We start from the raw sequence: 27,798 nt of genomic DNA on the forward strand, positions 1-27,798 counted from the left end.
TGAGGTACTGGACAGCAGGCTGGCAGGCTGATCACCTACTTGCCTATTAGTCTTAAAAATTATCATGAAACAGATTCAGAAATCTGAGGCCAAGACGTAAAGAGGTTGTAGCGCCACTGATTATTATTATTATTATTACTCTAGGTAAATCAGCGATTCATTTTTCATTTATTCATTTCATTCGATTCCTTCCAAAGGTTTGTTACATATTAAAAACAAATGAATGCAGCAATTTATATCGAATGTTCAGCGGTGCATCGGTCATGTCTGTTTCCATGAATGCTTAGTCGATAAAATCGTTTGCTATTTAAAATGAGTAGTACTCGCGTAGGTGCTTCGTTGAAACAATAAATTTCTCTTGTTCCTAGATGCTCGATAATTTTGACATGCAATACTTGTGAATAAATTCTTCATGTTTCATGAAGGCTTTTGTTATTCCCATGTCGATTGAATTTAGTATTGAAAATTTATTATGGATTAAATATATGCTATGAGCACAGAATACGACAAAGTTGTTTTTTACTGTAAAACTAATCTTCACAATCCACAGACAACAGATCATATGATGGTATTGTTTTCTTAATTTTGTTGTTTACGTAGAAAAGTAAAACGACATACATAGTTAAATAATAAATAAGTAAGATCGTAGTTCTATACCATATAAATAAGTCTTTTTTTAATCTAGTTTTTTTATGTCTTATGGTGTTAGATATTAAAAAGTATATTCGACCTAAGCTCGTATTGGAAATGGCAGTCTTATTAGATGCTTAATTCTTCTTTATAAAAAGAAGTAAGGTCGAAAACTGACTGCCTTGTTCTACGTTGGGGACAAAAAAATAAGTATTCAATATTTTATCGTTGTGAGCGAACCTGTTGAATAAATTATACGGTTATCATTGAATTATGGATACGTAATACTTGTAACATCTGGCCGAACATAAATTAGTTATAATAGCTTTGTAAATGTTACATTAAATTGAGTAGGTACATTAAGAATAGTTTTGACAATAATTCCTTAATCGTTACTGAAAAATCTTACTTTTTACTCATTTTTGAATAGTTTACATTTCTCTACCATATAGAATTTTAATTATATATATATATATATATATTTATTTAAGTTTTAATATTTTTTATGTCCATTTAAAATATTGCCTATCTATAATAAAATAAAACAACTAAAATAGAAATGGCCTGGACATACACTATAGCAAGAGGCCATAAAAGAAACAGAGGTAGGCAATTTAAAAGGTGGTCCGAAGAAATCATGGAAATGGCTGGAAATACCTGGACTAGATTGGTATACAATAATCAAAATTTGAGGACAATGGGGGATGCCTTTCTCGTAGACACACATAATATATTATCAAAAATAAATGAAAACAATAACTATAATATATCTATATTTTTTTATTTTTCTGATATAAGGCTGTAAATAAATCAAATGAAATCGAGGAAAATCGTTTAAAAATAAGAAAGTCGATCCTGGAGGTTAGGGCAACACAGTTGATATACAGCCCGAACAATTTCTGCTACTTTTATGTGTATAAATCTTGTAGGCAGGTGTTGAGTACTTCCTTTAAACGTTAGAGTGTTTTATGGCGTAACATTGCGTGCAAAAACGTTGAATTTATAGTGTGGATGTGATTAGTGTTTTCCTACGACGTGGTTTTTATATGACTATGCTTTCTATAGGTTTCAAAATCGATTTAAATGATGGATTTAGTAGTTTAGACTAGAGTGGTATTTAAAAGGCCTAAAATAAGAAAACGTCTTAGCAAATCATAGATCTCTAATGTAAATACGACGAATAAACCCATTTGTTTGTGTGAAACTTTCAAAACTAAAGAGTGTGAACTTAAAATCAGTCTCCGATATTAACTTACGCAAGATTTCAATTACATCGGAATTTCAATTACCAAGTGGGACTAATTGCATATTTCCTATACATTGGCTATAATTTAAGTCTTATAAGCGAGGCCCGGAGTATGCAGGCCAATAGCAAATTGTGTCTTGATACCTGTGCCTTCTTCTAATAAATAACATTTTGCTTTCTAAACCCTATAGTTACGTGGCATCGAGGATATAAACTGTATTTATTGAAATAAACCGTTGATTAAATTGACTGATTTTTCATTGCGTTCAGTAAAATGTAAGATGTTCGCGGTATAATATAATCTCATAACAGGCAGTTCACATCTAGTCATAGTGCGAAATTTAGAATGTATCGAATTTACGGCTACATATACATATATAAAGTTATTATCACAATTTACGGCTACACCGCGAAACTTAGTAGTTGTTTATCAAACACATTTCATACAAAAATAATTTCTTAAACTAATACCTAACTATGGGAAGACAATATACAACATGTTTAGTCGTATCTTAATCGATATCTATGAAATAGAAATCTTGTCTCAGTAGCAAATGAAACTCAATTATGCTATAAAGACGTATTGTTTTACATATTGGCGAAAGTACTCTTTTATATTACAAGTAATCAAAGATGTTATACAGTATCACAATCGTGACAGACACAATAATAATTGGTATACGATAAAATTGTGTCTGTGGTTTAGTGGTGAACGAAATTGCTTATAAAAACTTCTGGGTTTTAAAAAAACAATATCTGAGTTGTTTAAAAAAAAGGTCAGTGGCGCTACAACCTCATTAGATGTTGGCCTCAGATTTCTAAATCTGTTACATGATCATTTTTAAATCTAATAGGCAAGAAGGTGATCAGCCTCCAGTGCCTGACACGTCGTCGACTTTTTGAGTCTAAGACATGTCAGTTTCCTCACGATGTTTTCCTTCACCGTTCGAGCAAATGTTAAATGCGCACATAGAAAGAAAGTACATTGGTGCACAGCCGGATATCGAACCTACGACCTCAGATAATAGAATCGCACGCTCAAGAAACTACGCCAACATTGCTCGTTGTTTTACGTGGACTAAAGATAAGGCTCTATTAATTGCATTTATAGTACAGATTATTCAAGTAAAAAATGGTTACTATGGAAACGAATACAGGTTTTATAATAAGGCAGTATGAGCCTAACCAATGTCTCTAGAATCTCATCAATTTGTTAGAACAACACTATTGTTTATCGCAAAAGGCAAAGGATAAAATTAGAGTACAATGAACTTGGTTAACTGTAACCAGCTACCTGTTCCGCGGGATAATGCCACTAACTGGAGCTTCGGAATGTACTAATACTTCCTTTAAGCGTTACTTATGTGGGATTTAGTTTTCACACGTATTTTATATGAGCTTATCCTCACCTGTGTTACCTTAAAACTGTGATATTTTATATAACTTAAAACCACCAGAATAATAATTGAGCAGCGCCATTTTTTTATTTGATATGGTGAACGAGCCTACGGAATAGCACATGGAGACTCTTGTTAGCGGCTGCGTTGCCGGACTTTTAGAGTTTTTTTTATGGCTTTAATTTGTACATGGGCACAAAGTCGTGTCGATGGAGAATGCACAAAGGAGACTGATCGGTGAAAATAATAATTATGCACCTAAAAAAAATAGTTGAAATTCCACTGTTAGTTAAAAGACACACGCAAGCACGTAGAAAGAAGCTTGTACTTGATATTTAAATTCACCTTTTGCCACGGTACTGTCAAATATGCAACTATTTTAAATTAAAAAGACAAATGGTTTCTGGGCTCGTTGAAGCTTCAACTGTCAAGACTTTTCTGGTTCACCCGATAGAATTCCATTCAAACCTGTACGAACATCTATGCATGCGATCTTAGGCACGTCAAAAAATATTCTCGTTGTAAATTCATCACCTGTCAGTTAAGCTAGACATGATCAAATCGGAATACATGAATGATTTACGATGTCCGTTTTAATATTTATCAAATGTTGCCTTGTAACGGAAACTATTAAGGAGTAAACTTTTTTTTACAATTACAATACAATTTTCCATTATACCGCCAATTCTTAAGTATAGTATGTTATTTATTGTAATAACTATCACACAACACACCCGAACTAGGTAAACTTAGTTAAATATAACAATACTTTTTTTAAATCTATATGTATTACATTGTATTGTTATCACAATAAATTAGACAGGTAGATTAGATATACATATATATATATTGAATCTGTCTAATATTATATATAAAATATTATAATATATATAGTATACACACATATATATATATAGTAAAGTAAATTGTAATTAATACATTATCAATCAAAGCTACCCATAAATATGTTAAATATACAATGCATTCTATGTTTATTGATATTTTTTAAAGTACATAAATGTTTGAACTTTTTTATATGTGTTCCATCTTTGGAACCACTTCAATAAAATATATATGTGATTACACAATGTTTTTTTTAGAGTACTACCTACTACACTGTGCAGTGACCCATTAAATGACAGCTTACGTAAATTCGCTTAAGAATTTAAATCAAAATATTGTAATAGATAGATACTACAGATATCTTATCACATATTCAGCTATAAATAATACAAAATTCTCGTTGCTTAATTAATGTGTTTGTAAAATGCAAATAAATGTATACCATTCGTTTTTTTATAGATAAGGCGTGAATATACTTTACGCGTTATCTAGATCTCGCGTGATTCAATCTGGAATAAGTTTGATTCTGTCCTGAGATATTTCAGCGTTTGTTAGTGTCTTGCAAACTGTCAATGGCGTTAATTAATTAATTATATTACACTTCAAGTGATAAATTACTAAGAGTGTATGAATTTATTAGGATAATTTTAGTGTTTTCTAATACAGTTTGTAGTATTTATATTAAATATGCATGCATAAGCAAAATCATTTACTAGTCTCCGATTCTGATACATTACACTCATAATTGGATATCTCTTTAGCTATATTATTATAATTGCTTAATAAATACATTTACAAGTCAAACGTTCAATTTACATGTTTTGTCACTTTTATATGGTCTTCTTTTATCTCTATATAAGAGGCAAACAGATGGGATTTCAGCATCACTTTTATAAGTACCACCGGGTACAGTAATGTGGTGATCTGAAGCTGGATCTAACACGCGTTCCCTGTTGGCTGTTAAGAGTTGGTACAGTTCTTGAAATGTTCTATGTCGTTTTGTAAATATGTACTATGCAAGTTCCACGATTTGTAGACTATTGCTAACACAGGTGCATTATAACAATACATCTCTGCTCCCCCGGAGATCGTGTATCTACGTTCCCGTAGTTTGACCCACTGCACTTTAAAATGAAGTTATTACGTAAGTCGTGCCGAGGATGCGATGAGAACACTTTCACGATTAATGTTATATTATATATCATATATTTAACTATCACTTCTAACCCACCGCTCATGTCGCTGCTATTGTCATTGTTACGAGGTGTTTGGTAAATATTTAGCTGATTAGATGCTCACGGCGACTGGCGGCGACTTCAAAGAGACAGAAAGAGAAGGAGGTCGATTCTGTAGAACATCCACGTTGCCGTTCCACCGTGCGTATGAAGTCCTCGACACGCAGACGTTTCAACAGGGGTTCTACTTGGTTTCTTGACTAGTAATTTGTATAGATCACATCATAGTCATGTTTAACATAAAAGTGAAGCATAATATATGAATGTTTAGATTAATATGTTTATATTACATGTGTAAGTAAAATTCTGCATTTATCCCCTGATATGAAATGGTACACTTGTCATTTAAATAAAAATCTCTTTATCTTGTAGCGTGCCAACATGAATGTAATATGATATGTGTGACATCGTATAATCGTAAAAGTGCATATGCATATGCTTTATAATTAAGAGATACCTGTATTCCCAGCGTTTCCTTATTAAACTTTACAATGTGTAACGTAATAAATTGTATAACGATATTTTAATCTAAACACGTGTTTTGAGAAATTTATTGAGCTTTTCTATACTAATACTAATTTCTATACTAATACTAATACTAATAATATTATAAAGAGGAAAGGTTTGATTTTTTGTTTGTTTGTTTGTTTGTATGAATTGAATAGGCTCCGAAACTACTTGGCAGATTTGAAAAATTCTTTCACTGTTGGAAAGCTACATCATTCCTGAGTGACATAGGCTATATTTCATTTTCAAAAAAAATAGGCATCCTTACTAAAATTACGATAACATTAACATTTGTTTATTATTTGATACAATTCTAACAGATGGCGCTGAGTTAAAGGTAGTTTAGTTTAGGTCCGTGTCGTGGTACCAACGTTTCACATAAGTTCTCCTACGGTTTCCCTTGATTAATTTACTACTATGTAATATAACAAAAACCTTAGCCACAGCAACGCTTGGCCGAGTCTGCTAGTTGGTATATAAAACCAAACACAGATACTATAATTTTACCATATACTGGTTGGTGATAAAAATATAAGGCATATATCGCTGAGATACGAATGCAGTTAAGTGGAGCAAAAAATGCAAATAACTAGTAAACTAAGTAAGCTACTAAACTCAGTACTTCATTGATGTATACCATAGTAAACCAATAAAACACGTTTGGGGAATGTTATTTATTACAAAACTTGACTAGTTGACATAATTTACATTGCAAATAGTTTTTCTAAGTATATTTTAGTTTTTGTTGAGAAGCCGCTTAAGCGCGGAATTCTAAGGCTTGTGACGAAATCTGCTAATAAGGGAACCTGAGCGTATCAATTCAAAATCGACCTTATAACAGTGTGAAAAGGAATTATTTTCAATGCGGTTATCATACCACCTGTCTGACGAAAGATCAAAGAACTTTAATCTTTCGTTCCCATTCATTTGAAAAGAACGTTACAAATAGCGTATTTTGTTGGTAATTGTATGAGTTCGAGCAAATGCCACATCGATCGACATTTGCGTTATAAATGGTATCGCTTATAACATTTTAGACAAAGGCGTTGTCCTGCAGGTTCCCATGTAGATTAAGGTTGAACGAATTAAATCAGTGAGTTGAGAAATACGCTATCGAAATGTAACTATCACAAAGACTATGTCAAACTCAGGTTCACTATGCAGCTTTTGAAAGACTTCTAAGTCCCGGTTACTTCAAAATATTAGAGGAAATAGCCTACTAACTTAAAAAACGTATATATACATATAAGAGTTTAAAAACAAGTCACCAAGTACTCGTCCAAAAGATAAACAGCGCAAAACGATGCCACGGAAAGCAGAAGTTTCGAAAGCTGATGGAAGCGAAGAAGCGTTTCGAAGCCCATTCTGGCTCCCGGTGGCTTGTGTAAGGATAAATGGGTTTCCTTGAAGACCTGGTTCCTACCTTCCTAACCCCATCATATATCTTTAAAAAAATGTATTTCTTTTATTCTCCGAATAATAATTGTAAATTAATATCTTAGTTAATTGTAGGCTTTTAAATTATTTTATTTCTATGAATATGTACTTTTATAAACAAGACTAATAATAAATGTCACTTCTTCACGTCTTCTTTAGTGTCTTGAACTAATTGTAACATGATTAAATATCATTGAAAATCATTTACACAGTTAAACATTCATCTTTCTTGCGACTTCACACAATTATTAATATACACAAGTAACAATAATTTATTCTGCTCACCGAATATAAAACATGAAATTATGCTAAACTGTCTTTTCTACATCATGTGATTTATAAATCAAGCTTAATTATTCATACTAACATTAGATAATCGTGATATGTTTAACTGGTTATCAGTTACATAAACCTTAGTGCGGTTAGTGTACAGCCATAAGTTATGTAAGCTGTCATCATTGTCAGTCGGTGAACATCAGTCACTGATGATGGGAATTTTAATACGTTTAAGTCCCGTAACTTCAGCCAGATAAGCAGATATTTTTATGTCATTTAATGTATCTTTTAACGATTATTATAAATGCCAATACGAAACGGCTCTCAACCAGGGATCATATGATATCGTTTATGTATGTTGTTTGCCTTAGATATGTAGGTTATAATATTTTTTTGAAATTAAAATTAAAGATATAATGACTCAAACCAATGCCTAAATAGCATTAAAATTTTCCCATTCCAATTACGACACAATTCTTGCAAAAATGATGTATGTTTTTTACGACACACGATACCGACAATTCGTATGAGTCATAAAACAAAGAATGCTAAACTTTAGAAAAAATACCAATTAAGGGTAATTCAATATTATGTATTTGTTAAGTGTTGTGGACTAACTTCATGTTATTTAGCTTTATATAGCTTTGGTTCGATGCATAAAAAAACTTATAATCAGACTATAAAAAAGATATTCCATAAAACATGGACTTCGCAAGCACGTCATTAGTATAATAATAATTATAAAAGCCCTTTATTCGCTTACCATTTAGCTTAAATGCTATTCTTATCAAACTATATAAATATAACTATATTCCTAAATCTAATTACATAGCAAAAACAATAATTTATTCTTAAACGCCCTGGTCAGGTTGTCCGTTGACATAGGCCTCCCCCAATTGTTTCCATGTCTCTCTATCCTTGGATATACCAAGGATAGAGTCTTTGTATAGTTTTGGTCAAATATTATTATTATTATAGCCTCTTTATTTCCATAATGAATAATATATTTTAAACATCATTATAATTATGACATTGGAAATAAAAAAAGGACGATATTTTAACGTACTGTAACTTTCATTATAACGTTCTTTAATGTTTTGCATAAATTAGTCACGTGCTGTGTGGGCTATTATAAGGGCGATATCATCTCCGTTAAGTGTATCGAACTGCGGAACTGAAATAACAGATAGCGGTACCGCGAAGACGCCCCGAACATTTGATTTACTGAGCGCGATGCTGGATTATAGGATTTATTAGAGCTGGAATGTTCTTGAGGTGTCAATGGTTTATTTAGAAGATTTGGTATTAAGTGGTTAGTGTAATGTAACAAATCGCATGTCGGGAAGCGGATAAGGCTCTGCTGTTACCGCATCCCGCATAAGGCGATTGTTGGTGGCGCCTTGGGGTTTTTGTGGGTATGCACAATAGCGAATCCCACATAACCCTTTTGCACCAAGCAGTCGCGCCGCGGGTATGCGCAACGCATATGTCCCCAAGTAAAAAAAATCTAACAAATGGATAAGTGTCAAAAAAGACTTGTTTGCAATTGTCACTTTTTTTCAAACAATTTTGTGAGCCATGGCAAGCTAAAAAGCAAGCAATAAAGTGATGTAGATGTGTTTTACATATTTCTTGATCCATAACTAAAATAATAATAGATTCAATTTACAAAAAATATTTTAAAAATTATATTTAAAAAATTAAGCTCGAAATAAAATAATATACATTTTTTCGTTCTAAAATTCCAACAAAATATGACGTTCGTTCGTACGTTAACCGCTCAATTCGTGACTTTATACGGGTGTGTTATGCATGATTCATGTTTCCTTGATGCATAAAAAACTTGTAAGGATTTTGATATTCTCGTGTGAAAATGCATACAAGATACCAGTAGCTGTGCGTGACTGTCGCTCATCTACAACATGTTATCAACGTGATTATCCTTAGATTATTTTAAAATGCCCTTAAAATCGCAAGTGTTGAGAAACCTCTTTCTTAGAGCTTCTTAATATATTTATAATGATTGCTACTCTAAATTAATGTAATTAATCTGACAAATTCCAAATTTAAAAATATTACTGCACGTATACCCAGTACACGTAGTTTTATCTTCTTCAGTAGTTTCTTCTCTTCAATAATGTCCTTTTCACCACAAATACTCCGCTAATATATTTTAAAGATCACTCTAATTAGCTATAAGATTCTTGTCATTACCGCGTAGAAGGGTCGCTGATAATTACAACTCAGTTATTATTCAAAAATGTAACGCACAGTTTAGTAAAAATCATAACTGTAACGCAGGATTATATGCAAGGAATAAAACGAATTGAAAATGCACGTGCCAATTCTCTTGCGATCACAGATAATGAAAAGTTTCTATAGAGGTACAATTGTGATTGATTTGACCCACCGCAAGCCGTTACCTATTGTTCTAGCGAAGAGTCTTCACAATTTTAAAAGGAATTTTACGTTAAATCATTATAGGCACATATAACCTTTTTTTAGACTACTGACTAAAAGAATAGTAGTGGAGAGAAAAAAAAGGATTTCTTTACGCCAGCTCGCCCTTGATTTGGGAACTGGTAGTAAATTTAGACTTTTCTTTTTCAATATTAACGTTCATAGTAACTAATATGAATAAATTAAATTTGATTTGATGCGACAGAGATACCGAAATCCCGCAGTGCTACATGAAACAGGCAAGTTCTTTTTTGACAAATGGGTGAGCTGTCGGACCTTCTTAGAGCTTACATTTTAGTTCAGTCCCTCAGCATGGTATTCGAATCAACAATAAGAAAGAAATAAACATTTTGCTGCGAACTTAGACCTTTTTTATTTCATAAATATGTGTACACATATTTTGCTTTATAGAGCAGTGTTGGCCTAGTGGCTTCGACGTGCGACTCTCGTACCTGAGGTCGTAGTTTCGATCCCCGGCTGTGCACCAATGGACTTTCTTTCTATGTGCACATTTAACATTTGCTCGAACGGTGAAGGAAAACATCGTGAGTAAACCGACATGTCTTAGACCCAAAAAGTCGACGACGTGGGTCAGGCACTGGAAACTGATCACCTACTTTCATATTAGATTTAAAAATTATCATGAAACAGATTCAGAAATCTTAGGCCAAGAACTAAAGAATAAAGATAATTTTTTTGCTTTATTCATAAACCACTCAATAAACTTTGCTTTATATGTCCGTTCTTATCATATAAATATCTAGAATGTAGAATATCTAGAAAGTAGTATATAGAAGATTAAGGCATTCATTATTGTTTATTACTTTCCATCGCTATTTAGTCCAATCAATAAAGAAACATCTCTCTAGAAATTCTATCAGCCATAAAACATAGTAGACCCACCTATCTAATCTATGGTAGCAATTCCTATGATTTAATAGTCTAGAATCTAGATGTCTCTAGGTAATCTGACTGGAACTAGAAACCACTTTTTGCTTACACGAACTACTTTTAAACGGAAAGACGAGACCTGTTTTGCCGTTTCATATTAGGAGGGACGTTCTTATGAATTATTTTCATAAGTGTTTACATTTTACTAAGAATTATTGTCAGCATTTAATAATTTTATAAATTCCTGTCATAGTACTATCGGCTAGGTTCAATAATTAAGTTACGTGTATTAGTTTCATGTATAATTCGCTTTTAATTTACTGTTAAATATATAGAAATACGTAACTGCTGCCCCTGCGAGTTTCTTTGATGTTTTCTTTTCCGGAACAAAACCTTAGTAACAAAACATATTTTAATTTTTCTCTCCACAAGAACCGTTCTAGGAATAAATAAAAATAATCATATTGGTACAGCCGTCTTCGAATTTGCGCTTAGAAATGTATTTTGCGATTCATTATTACTAATATATATTAGAAATTAAGTACATCACTCTCACTCACTCTCTCGGAACTCCCTAGTATCTCTTACCAAAGTTGATCTATCTTCAGTTTAATCACTATAGTTTTAATTTACCGTCTCACTATTTAATTACAAACAATAAGGTAATGACAGCGACGGATAAAATATGTCAGGTTTTCGTTCGCTGTAAAATGTATCTAAACCTAAGTTTTTAAATTTAATAAAAAATCTTACAAAAAAATATATATTATGTATAGAGTTTTTTGGAATTCTTAATATCTTCTCTATCTATGTGAAAATTAAATTATGTTAAACACCGCTGATCTATAACGTAAATTCTCAGTGCGCAATCGGCTAAATAAGCTGTAATAAAGGACGATTAATGTTACGAATGTAGCATGTAAATTGCTGCAGTAACACCTTTATTTCCCATAACCCTTCCGCCTATACTGCTTAAAGGTCGGATGAGAATATATAGATGAGATCATACAAGTATCGCCGACAGTTCTTGTATAGGATTAGTAATAAATATATTTATTTTGTAATGAATTACATCTAAACCTTGCTAGTTCTGTGTTTTGTTCAAGAGTTTTTACTATCAATATGAGTGTGACTTCTAATTAAACGCTAGAACCCCATAAGTGGGTTAACGCCCGAACCCAATAATGAATCCACAATCTGCGCCTCATCAGACTGCGATAGTCGATGGATCTCCTATCTGCATCCCAATAACCAAACCCTACGGAGACAATCCATTTTGGCGATGAATAGAATGCAGATAGCTATTACAATCCGTCGATTGGTTATTGGCACGCTTTTATCAATATTTGGATTAAGATAACTATCTCAGATGGTTTATGATTAAAACGGCTATTATCAGTATTTACACAATACAACAAGGGAAACATATCGCTTTCAATCCTATTTATTCAAGGCCTCAATAAATAATACGAAAAATTACCATTATAATCATTTTTATAACGGTCTCAAGCTTTGGTTAGCTTTAAGTCGTAAGCGTTAATCTAATCTGTCAATGCGGAAACTTCAAAACGGCGATAAAAAAACAGTAACATCGCGTAAATCCAAATCCCATAATTACATTAATAGAAACGGATTTGTTTAAGCCTCACTAAGGATTTAACTTGCTTATATTGCGCTGAAGTCCGTAACGCCCAACAGGGATGTTTGTTACGTAATGCATATGTCTATGAAAAAAACCCTTGCTTTGTCAAGCCAATACTTCTATACTAAATAGTTATATTTACGAAAAATTACTTTCTATAGCTAAATAGTTATATTTACAAAAAATCCTTTTGACTACTTTACAGAATGAAAATTACATAAATAATATAAATACGAAAGAAATATATGCTATGCATACATTTAAATAAAAATCAGCGCAGTTTTGTCATCCTAGGTATATTACGATTCGTTGACACTTTTAGATGATAAACAATATATGAGACTTATCTCATATTATGTTTATCCAAACACAATGCCTAGAGTATTCATCGAATGAAGTCTTGTTAGTTGTCGTGAATTTTTTAATAATTTACAATCAAATTAATTATAATTGGGTGAAGCCTGTCTGTACAAAGTTCGTGTTTTTACGATATTTAAAAATATCTCTAGATCTTCCATATAAATTATCAAAAGTCGGTTTTGTTGATTTTAATTAGTCAAAACATACGAAGAGAAGATTCGTTAATATATTCTCAGACATGGGCCAATATCAGTGTCCATATAATTTTTTTTTTATTATTTCAAATTATTTTTCTATACCAAATAAAAAATAACATAAATAGTATGAAGTTTCATTCTTGTTACAGTGAGATGGCGCGGTGGAGCGCGCTGAACCAGCAATGGACGATTTGGTTTCTCGTTTTCCTTCTACATGGAGTCCTTTCTACACCTGGTAAGTATTATTTATCTTACGTATTCCCTCCTAAACACATGCTTTAACAAGATAGAAGGAACCCGGATCTAAATATTAATATAGAACAGGGGGCAAACGGGCAGGAGGCTCACCTGATGTTAAGTGATACCGCCGCCCATGGACACTCAATGCCAGAGGGCTCGTGAGTGCGTTGGCCTTTTTAAGAATTATTAATATGTGATATCTTCCTCATAAAACAGTACCCCTTAAAGCCCATTAACTAAAATCATAGACAATTAAAAAGTGTTCTACAGAAAGTTTATTTGAATGAATAAAGCTTTGAATTTAGAAGGAATGTTGAAAAGTATTTAGCTGGAATATATAGTCATATTGTTGCCACAGCAGCATAACATGAGTGTCATTTATATTATTTGTTTCAAAACAATATTTTGCAGTGAAAGGCTGACGTGTTAGTAATTTTCTGCTTACCTCATTCAATGGTAATATACAATGGACAATGAATTTATATATTAACAAATGGACAATCAGAATTGTTTGTATTGTTATTGGCGTTTATATGAAAATAACCGATGACTATTCGCATTCCATCTTAGGAAATAAATGAAAGAGCTTCGCGATAATATATATTTATATTATTAATTATTTTATAAAAGTAAATATTTATAAAGATAAGAATTCAACTTAGTCAATAATAATGTTTAATCTAACTGTTTATTCACTTACAAAGCCAATAAGTTTTCTATACAAAAACTTATTTAAAGGAACTTTGGCCAATACATAAAAAACTGCTATATACAAAGATTTCAATGTTAACAGTTGTTCTATCTTCTATTCTCGTCTATCTTTACATTTAATTATCATTAGATAATCAGAATTCTTCTATTTTGAAAAATAGAAGAATTCTGATTATCTATCAAATGAATGTGTTTGCTTAAATTTTCTTAATTTAAATTTTAAAATCGTATTTACTAGAAACATATATTCAATTAACTTTCGAAAGCTTTTTCACCTTGCGTTCGTTATCTATTGGAACGGGAATCTTGTAACTCGATAATTAATTACATGATAGTGCGGCTAATGATTACAGCCACGCAATTCGCCAATCGATGCTTAGTACCAAAACGGAAATAGTGGCGCTAGTTATCTTTAAATGGCGCTTCTAGAAAGAATTCCGTATCGCCTGTCACGTAAAATATCCTTATAGGGCATGTATTAATTATACTTTTCGACTAATGGGATTATTAATTGAAATATCTTATATTTAGTTTAGATAGGCGCGAGCTAATGAGAGGATTAAAGACTTATAAAGTAGTGATACCAGACTATCTTATTCTACACATTCTATGTAAAAGTGGTGTAGTTTTTATTTATTTATAGAAAATATTATATAGTATTTTTGCATCTACATAATTAAGTGAAACTCAATAAGTAAACTTTTTGCATTATTTACTTAGCTCGGCCTACTTCTACTGTAAATCAATTTAAATTTTCTTTTTAATATGACAAAGAAAGATATGTTAGTTATTATCGACGTTGATTGGTTGAAAATTATTATAGAATAATTGATAAAGATAGTTTCCCGTTACCTGATCTAAAGTATTTAACATAGGCGAGGTGAATAAATGACATTTAACGTTACAAAATCCTTGTCAAACTATTGTAGGTACTCTTTGATTGTCAAAATTGAGAGGAATGACGTTTGACGTTAAAATTGCGTTTTTTTTTTATTAAACAGGGGGCAAACGGGCAGGAGGCTCACCTGATGTTAAGTTTTGATTAGTACTTCACAGAAGTAACAAGCCTTTTTGGTATTTATCTAATCGTAATTATTATATCATATCTATAATTTTTTCCAACCAATCAAGTCGATTTAATTAACGGCACACCTGCACTTGTCTATACTTTATGCTCGCGTTGACGGATAAGTTTTTAATTGAAAGTTTCTCAGGCACGCCTTAAAGCTGCTTTCGACGCGTCATGTAACTGTGATTTATATTAACTATTACTTGGCGGGAAAGACATTTTTTAACATTAATGTTTTAAATGAAAATTAAAAGCAAATTTCGCAACATTGCGACTTGTTTTTTTTGTAGTGTTTATGATTAGTATTTGTTAAATATATATTGATAATCATTTCCATCTGTAATCCAAACCATAAATGTTTTTAATTGGTTTTTTATTTGACAACCTATCGTTGGGATATGTAATGGATACTTCCACTACTGTCTTCGCGAAAACTGTTAATCGCGAATACGGAAGACGGTGCGCGGTGTTATTGTATCTTATAAACTGTGTATATTACACACTGTAATATACACAGTTTATAAGATAAACATAATGCGACTGCCTTAATTTCCCTATTAAAATATATTAACAGCGAAGAGGCAGTCGCATTATTTTTATAATGATTTTTATCATATTTACGCGTGGAAATCTGAAAAAATTATAATGTATATCCTTATCTATTCCGACATTTTCAAATTTGACGTGTCATTAATATGTCTAATTGAATATAGATGTATCACGTTTTTTTGATTATTAGCTAACCTTCATTGCGTTACAGTTTCCGTTATTGCCATATAATATTTTGAATTATTCATTAAGCATTATTATTAACGTAAAATACGTAATTAAAGGTGTATAACGTGTGTACGTTCCGGTCAGTACATTAAGGCCTAAGACACTTAAAATATTGCCTTAATTTATATCGTTATATATATATCAAGGATTCAGGTGTAATTAATTTATATTTACGTAAATAAATGACTAGTTAATACTGAGAAGGACAAAAGAGTTGTCGGTCCGTTTGATTGTAATTGAAAATCTCGGATCCAATCACAATCAAACGCAATACGTCTTTGAAGCCTTTAGTATGTTGAATTTTAAATTGAGAATTTAAAACACATATACATAGAGTACGTTTATTTTCCGATCGGTCACTTATTAGAATTAAATGTTATAACAAACGTGTTATTTAGAGTTAAGAAAAGCAATAAATAATATACTTAATATAATCATCTGAAAATCAGTGGTGACAGCAGCTGAAAGCAGAGTTAATTTGAGCCATTCCTGAGACCATTTTTAATTAAAGTGCTTATCAAAGAAAAGTTTCTTCTTTTCTTTTTTTTAAATCTTTAACTTTGTTGATCCATTGTCAAGTTTAAAAACCTTCACTATTTATCGCATAATAATTTAAAACTTAATTTTCCGTAACACCCGTAGTTCGCACATAAAATTATAAATACGTACCATAAATAATGTTTGTTTTACGATTATGACTGATTAGAAGTCTATTAAATTTACATCGATTTGGCGTAATTTTCACCAATCGCTATAAAAGTATATTGCTTCTTATAATTTATCGGCATATGTTTATGAGAAACGACTTTAAAATTTATTACAAACGGTCAAAGTTTCTATACTATTAATCATGATACTATCTTATATATGTTTTTTATGCATACTGTCTCTTCGTTTCTTCTCTTCATCGTTACAATTCAAAGCCAAAACTCAGCGTTAAGAATAACACGCGATTGCAGGGCTGAATTGCAGTGGATTTATCGTCCCTGTCCTGAAAAGGAACTTTATTAAGTAGTGTAAGGCAAGCTATTAAAAAATAGTGTTCCTCAAAAAGCTAGTAATCCTCTTGTCAAACCAAAAACGTGTTTTAATAGAATGCCTGAGACCCGAAGTTCTCCCAGTAAAAAACACTAAATGATGAACTGAATGTATGTAATAAGACTAACAGAGTGTATATTTATGTATTGATATTTCAGGTCCATGTGAAGTCGAGACGGGCCAATCCAGCATCATAGTAGATATAGAAGAAAGCAGAGGAGACCGTATGTATTGGCATTATATTTTTGAATAAAAATGAAGCGCAACAACAGTTGCTAAGCTCAAAACGAAAACCAAATTCAAGGAATTATGTGGATATATTGATAAAAATTTGAAAATTATTTTGAAATAGTGAAAATGTCATTTATTACTTATGTTTAGTCCGGAAAATCGAAAACATGGGGTAGCATGGCATAGCAAAATGTTCCATATGTAGTCCATACTATGTATGTAGTCCATCTACTTAAAAGGTAGGCTAAGTAAAAAATCAACGAAGTTCGCGAGGGCAGCTTGTGTTTTCTGATACAACATTTTTTTTGAACCAGCAAACAATAAAAAAAGTAATGAAATGGTCCTTCAAAAGATGAATAAGATAGCATAAAAAACGATTTCTAAAAAAAATGTTGTATGTCATATAGGTTAAAAATATTTATTCACTTAGGGTAACATATATCAAGTTTATTTTAAACTTTAATTGACAAGTAAAAAGTAATATGTATAAATACACAAAAAGCTATCATAGCTACCAAAGCATGCCCAACATACAAATGCATAAATCGTTAATGTAGTTTAAAATTCTATTTTTATTTGAATGAAATATCATAATAAAAATAATCAACCAAATCCTTAAATGCTAGTTGTAATAAAGTTACTAAGAAACCATTTGATCTTTTGTCATTGAATAAAGATATTATATCATCAATCATATACGATTAAAACAAACTTGTTTTGCTTTTCAAGAACAAGTCTTTTTGCTTACTTTTTTATGCAAGTAAAAAGTTTATGTAACAGGTATTCTCAAAAAAGTAGTTTTTAATAATTCAGGATTTAAGTTGTATCCGTGATATTCAAGGTCAGGTAAATCAGTATCAGTAGTGTAGCTAAAGATGATCTTTTAATACCGCCATCAATATACAACATTGCATACATAATTGGAGTTTTTTCCATACTTGTATCTAAATGTAATAAAGAAGTGTTCTTTATTACACCAGTAAATGCTAATTTATAATCAATTTCAAACTAATAAAATAAATAAATATATAGTATTTTCTGTAGACGTTCATAAGTATACTTGTATACTTATATGAATAAAGTTTTTTTGAATCAGAATTTGAGTTTGAAAAGCGTTCTGGTAAAGTTTAAATTAAAACTACAGCTACTATGAAACACCAATATTGATTTTATTGATTGATTCATCAGTTAGTGATTGCCATTCTCAATCTAAAGCTCGACGTCACAAACTTGAAATTGCGTGTTTCATAAGCTAAACTTTAAATTTGGAATAGGTATCGCTTAGTTGTCGAAGTTTTCACTGCCATCTTTAATCACACAAACTGTCGCCTTGCGATGCTTTCGCCTCACGATAGATGCTTACATTCTACGTCACAAAACCTAATTTAACTAAATGCTATTGTAGCATTTGGTATATACGGTGGAGGAACGATTCCAATAGACTAGTTTGTACCAGTTTATGTATAATATATGTATCTTTTCAGAAGTCAACCAAAGCACAGTACCAGCAACTCTGCCAATAGTCGGCGAGCCCGATGTAGACGTGTTGTTGTCTACCGTCTTCCCCAAGGGACCAACACTGTTCCAACTTGATGGAAAGAGACTGCAACTTCTTCAGCCACTAGATAGAGATGCAGATAATCTATCGCATATGGTATTCCAGGTATGTTGAAGGGCAAATATAATTCATTCCTAATATATGAATAGGATTATATTAGTAATTATATTGATGAGACTTTAGTCTTAGTATTCGATGTTTTCAAAATCTCGTCATTAATTTTAGCAAAAAAAATATATTAACTTAGCTCTGAACAGTGTAACTGTTTGTTGTCGCTTACTTTACAGATTTTATTTTATGTGTGTGTATTTTAATCACGAAATATACTGCAATCAAGATGAATGATTTGCGAATATATTTAATAATCGCTGCCGTTATCCGAGAGTCCTTGTATGGTTTTGGTTTTAGTGTCTTCTTAAAAGTATTAATACATAAATGTGCCCCTTTGAGACGAGTATCAAATAATTTAATTAAATCCAAGTAAAATTTATAGCCAATAGATATTATTAGGTGTAAATAACACTCTTCTATCTGTTACATAGATCTGAATCATTTATATTTTTAATTGCCCAACCAGTCGTTAATATCTCACGATCTATTTATATCGCCGTAAGGTATATGCTAATAGCTATTTACGTTGGTTAACAATATTTTAATTAATAGAGTGGATAGATCATAGAACACTACATTTGGAGGCATTGGTTAATACGTTATATAACGACTTTAAGTATAAATAAATTACTCATTTTGAGAGAGGAGTGTACCTTTCATAGCTCAAGAAAAGAGCGCACCCAATTCTTAAAAAAACAGCAACGCACTCGCGATCCTCCTCGCACAGGCATCAGGTGAGCCTCCTGCCCGTTTGCCCCCTGTTCTGTATTTAAAAAAAAGCGCAGAACAAGGCATCCAAAATTAAAGTAGCCGCCAACCTCCGCATGGAGAACCATAAAACACTATAAGAAAATATAATTTATAACTGATTTAAATTCATATTATATTATTTAAAATCAGATTATAAATTTAAAAATCGAATAGATTTTGATTAGGATGGAAATATGACAATAGGTATCTGTAGACAAGCGGTTTTTATATCACTTCCCATTTTCCTAACCATGCAATTTTTTTATATAAATAGTAAGCTTTTTATATTTATTTAATTAAATTCTAAACATTTTTATGAAAGATATTCTTATGACTCTTGCTACAACTGCGCTAGTGCAATAGATGCTCATTTGACTCAATTGGTTTTTTACGAATTGTTACGAATTGACTCGAGCATTCCCCCAAAGTGGGATGGTCGAGTCGGAGTGGGGAATGGATTATAAAACAGGTTATGACACTTGCTCACGGGCATATCTCACGTACGCGGCGCCGGCGTGGTACTCCTACACCAAGGAGGCCCACCGGCAGAGACTGCGCGCCGTGCAGAACACATGCCTGAGGCGCGCAGTGGGGGCCCCCCGCTACGTGAGAAACGCCACCATAGCGCGAGACCTGCGGATGGAGTCCATCGACGAGTTCGTCGCGCGACTCGCGAAGGGGATGTTCGATCGAGCGGATGGCTCTCAGCATCCCCATCTCCAAAACATCGCGCCATGGCACTCCAGGCCGCCAGATCGCCTGCGGTATCCGCGTGAGCTACTCTCCGCGGATGCCGATACCACCGGACATGACACCAGGGCAGCAGCCGCGGCTTCGACCGCTGGTCGCCTCGCTGGGCCTCCCCCGGGGCTACCGGGGGTCTCACCCGGCGGAGCTTGACCGCGAGCCGCGCAGCGCGCTGCCCGATACCACCGACCACGACACCAGGGTCAAGTCGAGATTACTCCTTGACCCCACATTACCACCGGATTGACACCCCGGACAAGACCCCATCGGCCGCGCGCAGCGAGTCGAGCCATTGTTCCTCGCGCGCAGCAGCCCCCACCAAGGGCTATTAGCCCGCCCCCGTACCGCCCTGTATCAGCAGGGCGCGAATAAACAAGCCACCCGAAAGAGCCTCATGCTCGAACGGGCTTAAGCATCCCCCTTGCGAGGGAGGATGTAACAATTACAAGTCGAGTCACGGGCATTTTCATTTGTTTAAGTTGGAAGTAAAGTTTACATGTAAACTCAGTGGAAGTGAATTATAGTGAATCAAGTCATTAAGTGTTTAACTTCCTACCATAAGAACTTAGGTTTCACACTATTCACAATACAATTTAAATAACATCTAAGTCATCCTTTAACTATCACTATTTTACTTACTTACAGTACGTTATTCTAATACAGTCTTTGATTTTCAGCTTGTTTGTCAAGTGAAATCAACGAAAAAACGACGCACCATACCAGTTATAGTACGAGTTTCGGATATAAACGACAATGCACCAGTTTTCCAGGGAACACCGTATGAGACTAGTGTCTCTGAGGTGAGTACTGTATGCTTTTTTTTTATTTTTAAAGTAGTGCATTAACGAATAATGCGTTTATTTGAGCACCCGTTCTTGGTCCACCCGCTACGCCTAGTTTATGCCAACTTTTTATTCGAAAAATAACTCGACGTATATACCACACATATTGTCAAAAAGAAGTGCGACTCAAACTCGAGCAAAAACTCTGGCGACAGCTACAATTCAACTGGCAATTGTTTTGTTTAACTTTGAACTTATACAGTTCATGTAAAGCCAGTGAAGTTGTAAAGTGAATATTTGTGAATCAACTTATTATTGGAGTAACTAATATATTTTATAATTATTCCTTAAAACCTACATCAATTAGTTATAGTAAATAAACCAACAAAGATAATAGAAAATATTCAAGCAATAATCCCGCAAAAGTTGACAAGTTTAATAAATATGTAAGGACTATTCGTCGAGCTTATAAATAACTGATTTAGCTGTTATCTAACGGGGGATCTATTTTATCGTGGTATAAACCCTCGCGCAGACAGAGGGTCGTATGAGTAGATAGCAATTTGTCTTTGGTACACGAAAGGTTTAACAGGATTTTATTTATTGACTTATTTAACGCATAGATCGAGTACATTTTGCGAGCAGTCATTTGGTTCTTGATATATATGTTATTCTATAATTATTCTTAAACACAAATTATATAACTAAACCCTAGTAAGGGCCAACATTTTAAGCAAAAAACAAAATTCATCATAAAATGCTGGTACAATTTAATCAAACGTGAATCTATTTTATTTATTACAAATTCTCGTTTATCACATACTACACGGCACACATTAGGTATTGTTGAGATTTATAGAAATACTAGCGGATCCGACAGACGTTGTCCTGTCTACACGTCTTTAATTTCAAAATTTCAATTTTTAATAAGCCATTTTGATGAAAATTATTATTCAAATGTTATGACAATATCTAACGATCCAGCACATGGTCACACACGATATAACACAATGATAACAAAACTTTTTTTAAATTTCGGGACAGACTAAAATTAAAATTCGAATATTATTTAAAATTTGACACTGCGATGGTAGCGCCGTCTGTCGGATCCAATGTAAAACATTCCAAAATCAACAACAACTAATAAATTGAAAATTAATTAAAAAAACATTGTCAGCGGACAGCGGACAGCGGACAAAATTGTGAATCTAAACCATTCCCAGATCCCCTTGAACACACACAAAAAAATTCGTCTAAATCGGTCCAGTCGTTTAGGAGGAGTTCAGTCACATACACACGCACACAAGAAATATATATATTAAGATTCATACGACACCTCTGATCGCATTCCATTAATCTTAAATTATTATGATTTCGATTCAAATGAACTTAGCTATAATATTTACGGGACGTCCCGTAATATTGAATCCTATGAAACTAGGCACTATAATCATATATAATCTATAAAATAAAGCCGTTCCGGAGTAGTATGGGAACTAACATTTTGACACAATTTTATAAATATAGAGATTATATTTTTTCAGCTCGTACCGTTGGGAACTACAATATACGATAAAATTAGAGCTGTCGATATCGATGCAGGAGTAAATGGATTATCAGAGTATTTCATAGTACCAGGAGATAATAATACAGTGGAGGCAGCTAATGCGGTTGACGGATATGGATATTTTGCGATACCAATACCTCATCAGGGCCAGGTCACAGTCAATAGGAGCTTGGACTACGAGCGAACTCAGAAGTATCTAGTCACTATTGTTGCTTCTGTGAGTATATTTTACTTTTAATTCAATACTTAATTCAGTTATAATAATGAAAATAAATAATCAAAAATATTTTGTCCAATTAACTTTAACTTGTTAATTAATATCTTTGTGCAATATTTCCAAGTAAAGTTTTCAGTAAAGTCTTCAAATGAAGCTGAAATCTACAAAATATTTTGGCTAAACCTTATCTACATATTTATTTTTTCAGGATCGTTCCCGTGACACCAAGCGGCGTATGTCGAGTACGACCACGCTGACCGTGAACGTTGAAGATGATGATGACCAAGACCCTTCCTTCATATACAAAGGCTGCTCCTCACACGAGGGCGCTTGCATCAATCCTGAATATTCAAGCTATGTAAGTTGAAAACATTAGATAGAAAGCTGAAAGCTCCTCCGATGATGATAACAATTTGGGTCGTATCTGATAGATGGCCCGCATATTTGTCTTAAACAAAAACCAGAAAAACTTCATAATTGTATATAAATATTAAATAGTTATTTATTTAAAATCAATATATATTTGGTTCACTTCGTTTATATATAATTTCTTATAAATGTTTTTAAAAATGTTTATTGCAATATTCAAGAACGCGCCATTACAGCCATTTTTTAAAGTCTTATTTATACCACATAGAACTATATAATTATTTCAACACTACGTCACAAAAACCAATTTGTTCCACACCATCACCTGCAACAATAATTTTCCTTTAAATCAAGTCTTGGTCTTAAAAAAACTATCTGTAAAAAGATAACCAAAAAATAAACATGTATTAAAATAAAATATCAATCCTTAACACACGCCGTAATCTATATTTTACAGGTTAACAGCGGCGTTCTCGCTGGAATCCTTACAATCGAACCAGAAAAGGTCCAAGCTGTTGATATGGACACATTGAATGCGAGAATTAAATATAGTATCGAGAGTGGACAGCCAGATACATGGAGTAAATACTTTGAAATTGACGAGAACTCTGGGGCTGTTAGGCAGATATTACCAGTCGATACTAGCATTGCTAAAAAGTTCCAACTGGTTATTAAGGTATGTACCAAAAAAATATATATCTTGATAAACGTCTAGACTTACCGTTTTTCAAAAATATATGTAGATATTAGTATATATATGACTTATGTATTATTTAGGTATATATTACAGTATACGACATCATACATACTACTAAATCTACGGTATACGTTACAAACTCTTTTATCTATGTATATCATATATGTATGACAATTTAGACAGTCCTAAATTGTTCATTCATTAGCATTATAATTGTCATATAAATATAACATTACCCGTCATATGAGAGGATGTTAAAATCCGTCTGATATTGTCGAAGCAACTGCTAACCGGTACAGAACAAATTTCCAACAGGGCGCCGCTACTCCAGACACAACAAAATCTATTATATCATAATCGCTGCTGTTGATGTTAATTTTATAAAACTTATTTTCAGGCAGAAGAAATATCTGAAGCAAAACGATTCACAACCGCCAAGTTAACGATAACCGTTCGTCCGGTTGACGCTAGCCCTCCCGTTGTATCTGCCACGTCTGATGAAGGAAGGGTAGAAGAAAACTCTCCTAAGGGAACCAAGATCTTGGGTTCTGATGACCAAAATATTCGCTTCAGTGTTTCAGATCCAGATTTGGTAAATATAATCAAAAATATTAAGTTTATGAATAATTGAGCTGTTTTGAAAATAAAAAAATATTTTTATAAAATGTGGGTAGGCTAAGTTTAGACCATATATTTATTAGTAGATTATATATTTATAAAGGCATGACTTCACATACAATTCATTATACAAAAGTATAAATTTAATTATTCAGGGCCCAGGTGATCCAGTACCTAAATACACATTCGAGCTGACTAATAACTTCTTCGATATAGACAAGGAAGGATACCTCATAGTCAATGATGACCACTTGGATAGGGATCCGCCAAACTTAGGACATTATAGATTCCAGGTGAGGAAATTATTAAAGTTCCTTTAAATTAACAATAGTCCTTGTTGTATTTAAGCCATATTTTTAATCTGAATATTTCGTATTATTTAGAAAAATGTCATACATAGCGCCATCATAGTGTCATAGAAATAGTGTTTGAAATTAATTTACGGTTTGTGTAGTTGTTAATTGTAAGATTTTTTGCCATTATTTGTAACGATGTAATGTATGTTTCTTTTAAATTCTTAGTGATTTAAAAAAAATCTCTTTGGAATTATAATTTATAAAGAAAACTGACTTTTTATGTATGGAATATTTTGTTTCTGAGAAATGGGAATTGAATATTATTTTTATATACAGATCGTAGCTCGTGAAGTGAATGGTGGTGCAGCATCAGCTCCATACTCGGTGCTTGTGTATCTCCTGGACCAGAACGACAACGCGCCTGTCATACCCAAGACACAGCCCATCAATGTGCCCGCTAACTTGGAGCCAGCTCCGATTTATAAGGTACCTTATTTATTTATTTATAATTAAAATGCAAATCTAGTAATTATGTAAAAGCAACGGTAAAAATATTCATCATATATCACATAAGTCAGATTGAGAGAGTGTTTGAGAATTTGTCTGACTGCCTCCAACAGGTACTACAGAATTTTTTTCATCTTGTAAGTTCTATATTAAAATTTAAACGGAAGTATTATACGTATACATTGTACAATACTTCTCTAAAACTACCATTTGTAGTTTTAAACGTAGTATTAGCTTCAAAAAGATTCTGAATAGATAGTCATAACAACACGAGGTCGATAGACAAAATTGACAGTCATTATTTTAGAATATCGCTAACATACAATTTAAACCTATCTTATATTTCAGCCTGGTTGCACCTTTCATAACCAAAATATGCATTTTATATACTGAGTTTATGTATGTAGTTTATAGTACTGAGGAAAAAAACAAATGAAAACTTCAGTTAAAATAGCCTAGTAAGACTGAATTATTTTTATGACTAGCAGGGTTAGTATATATAGTATGTTTCTCCTAAAATCCATTTATAACGTTTCCAGGTGGAAGCGACGGACATAGACGAGGGTGAGAACGCGCGTATATCGTACAGTATTTATCACGTATCTAACAACGGCGGTAACAAGTTCACTATCGACCCTAGCACCGGAGTTATTTGTGAGTTGCACCTACACTTAAATACACCGTATAAAAACCTTATTAAAAAAATTAAATATAAAATGTGGGTAGTATGAGAATAAATACATAGTACACACTTAATTGAAATTTTAAGAGATTAGATGCAATATTTCTTTTAAGTTCCTAATTATTTTTATCACTATTATTGTGAATGCAAAATTAAAGAAAACCAGTTTAACCTTATATTGAGTTTTGTGTCTCATCTAAATTTAATAATAATTATTAATTTAATTTTGTTTGTACAGCGATAATAAAATAGTAAGTTTAAAATATTATTAAAAACACGTTAAGGTCTGCATGGCACCAGTTATATTTAAATATTTAATATATAATGAATATACAGTAAACCACTCTTTAAATTGCATGTTAACACGTTTGGATACACCCATTCTAAAACACCTCTACTATGAGACATGGTTTCGATTAAAGGAAATCTGTTGTACCTACATTATTATAATCGATTTATATAGTTTATATAATATTAATTTTATATCACAGCCAGTACTGGTCGTCTTCAAGCCGGAGAGCAATATAGTGTAACAGTCAGAGCGACTGATTCAAAAGGACTCAGTTCGCAAGGAATTGTCGAATTAATGGTTGCACCAGGACCAAATACAAGACCACCTCAGTTCTCGTCTAGAGATTATTACGCGCCCGTGTCCGAAGGAGCGGCTATTAACTCCACAGTTACCACTGTTACGGTAAGTAGGCTAAAATCTATTATAACATAAAAAATAGTTGTTCAGTGTCATGTTTATGTTATGTTATTAAGACATTTTAGTTATTTTATAGAGAAAATTTTGGGCATTAATCAAACCTATCTTTCTATCGTATATTTCACCTTTATATCGTAATTCTCACTTAAAACTTTTATAACTATTAAAAGACCGGCAACGCACTCACGAGCCCTCTGGCATTGAGTGTCCATGGGCGGCGGTATGACTTAACAATCAGGCGAGCCTCCTACCCGTTTGACCCCTGTTCTATAAAAAAAAAAATATCTAATATAAATAAACACGTTTCGAAGTACTATATTATTTACATAAGGTATCTGCTTACGTTCGGTTCATACATCATACATTTTAGAATGTATTTAACTTATTAGAATATAATCTTTGACATGTATTTTTTGTAATGTATGGTGACGTTCATTTAACAGGCGAAGGATCCAGAAAACGAGCCTGTATCGTACTCCATAGTTTCTGGTAATGATCTACTTCAATTTTCGATCGGCTCGAACACTGGTATTATCACTGTTATACGTCGATTGGATCGGGAAGTTCTCACTCGGTATCAGCTGGTAAGACTAATACTTTTACACTTCTCTTAATTTATAAGAAACAAAAATATCATGCATGTTAACAAATGCTGTAGCGACATCTACAAACTGCGCTTGTGAAAAATGCCTATGACGTCATGCTTGAAATGCGCTAACAAAGCTGTTTCAGCCTTGTAGGATATTAGAGATTAGAGATAGAAGTTCTCGACCTCTCTCTTCTTCTTCTAACCGGAACAGTCTTCATCCCTCCTCCTCCACACGCAACAAGAAATAACGCATTCCTTCACACATATGTGATAAATCGCTAGCAACTGTAAAACTACAAAGACTTTCAAAACTGAAAGAGGTCAAATAAGTTTTCCGCTACCAATCCACAATTTAAATAAATAATAATATTTTTTTAATCTAAGATCTTTTAATTGTAACGTAACAAATTTC

The 27,798-nt window shown here is 32.8% G+C and overlaps 1 protein-coding gene across 1 annotated transcript in view; it reads left to right on the forward strand.

The window, feature by feature from the left end:
- Positions 1 to 27,798, forward strand: part of LOC111001646 (cadherin-99C) — a 123,470-nt gene that overhangs the window by 86,037 nt on the left and 9,635 nt on the right. The window contains exons 4-16 of the mRNA XM_022271594.2: positions 13,271 to 13,356; positions 17,115 to 17,180; positions 18,672 to 18,850; positions 21,031 to 21,153; positions 22,680 to 22,919; positions 23,128 to 23,277; positions 23,746 to 23,964; positions 24,383 to 24,577; positions 24,759 to 24,896; positions 25,236 to 25,385; positions 25,946 to 26,060; positions 26,580 to 26,782; positions 27,241 to 27,381. Of these exons, the coding sequence (XP_022127286.2) occupies positions 13,275 to 13,356; positions 17,115 to 17,180; positions 18,672 to 18,850; positions 21,031 to 21,153; positions 22,680 to 22,919; positions 23,128 to 23,277; positions 23,746 to 23,964; positions 24,383 to 24,577; positions 24,759 to 24,896; positions 25,236 to 25,385; positions 25,946 to 26,060; positions 26,580 to 26,782; positions 27,241 to 27,381 (2,001 nt within the window). The 5' untranslated portion in view covers positions 13,271 to 13,274. The remainder of the gene's footprint in view (positions 1 to 13,270; positions 13,357 to 17,114; positions 17,181 to 18,671; positions 18,851 to 21,030; positions 21,154 to 22,679; positions 22,920 to 23,127; positions 23,278 to 23,745; positions 23,965 to 24,382; positions 24,578 to 24,758; positions 24,897 to 25,235; positions 25,386 to 25,945; positions 26,061 to 26,579; positions 26,783 to 27,240; positions 27,382 to 27,798) is intronic.

Source organism: Pieris rapae, chromosome 19 (assembly GCF_905147795.1).
Source record: "Pieris rapae chromosome 19, ilPieRapa1.1, whole genome shotgun sequence".
NCBI lineage: Eukaryota > Metazoa > Arthropoda > Insecta > Lepidoptera > Pieridae > Pieris > Pieris rapae.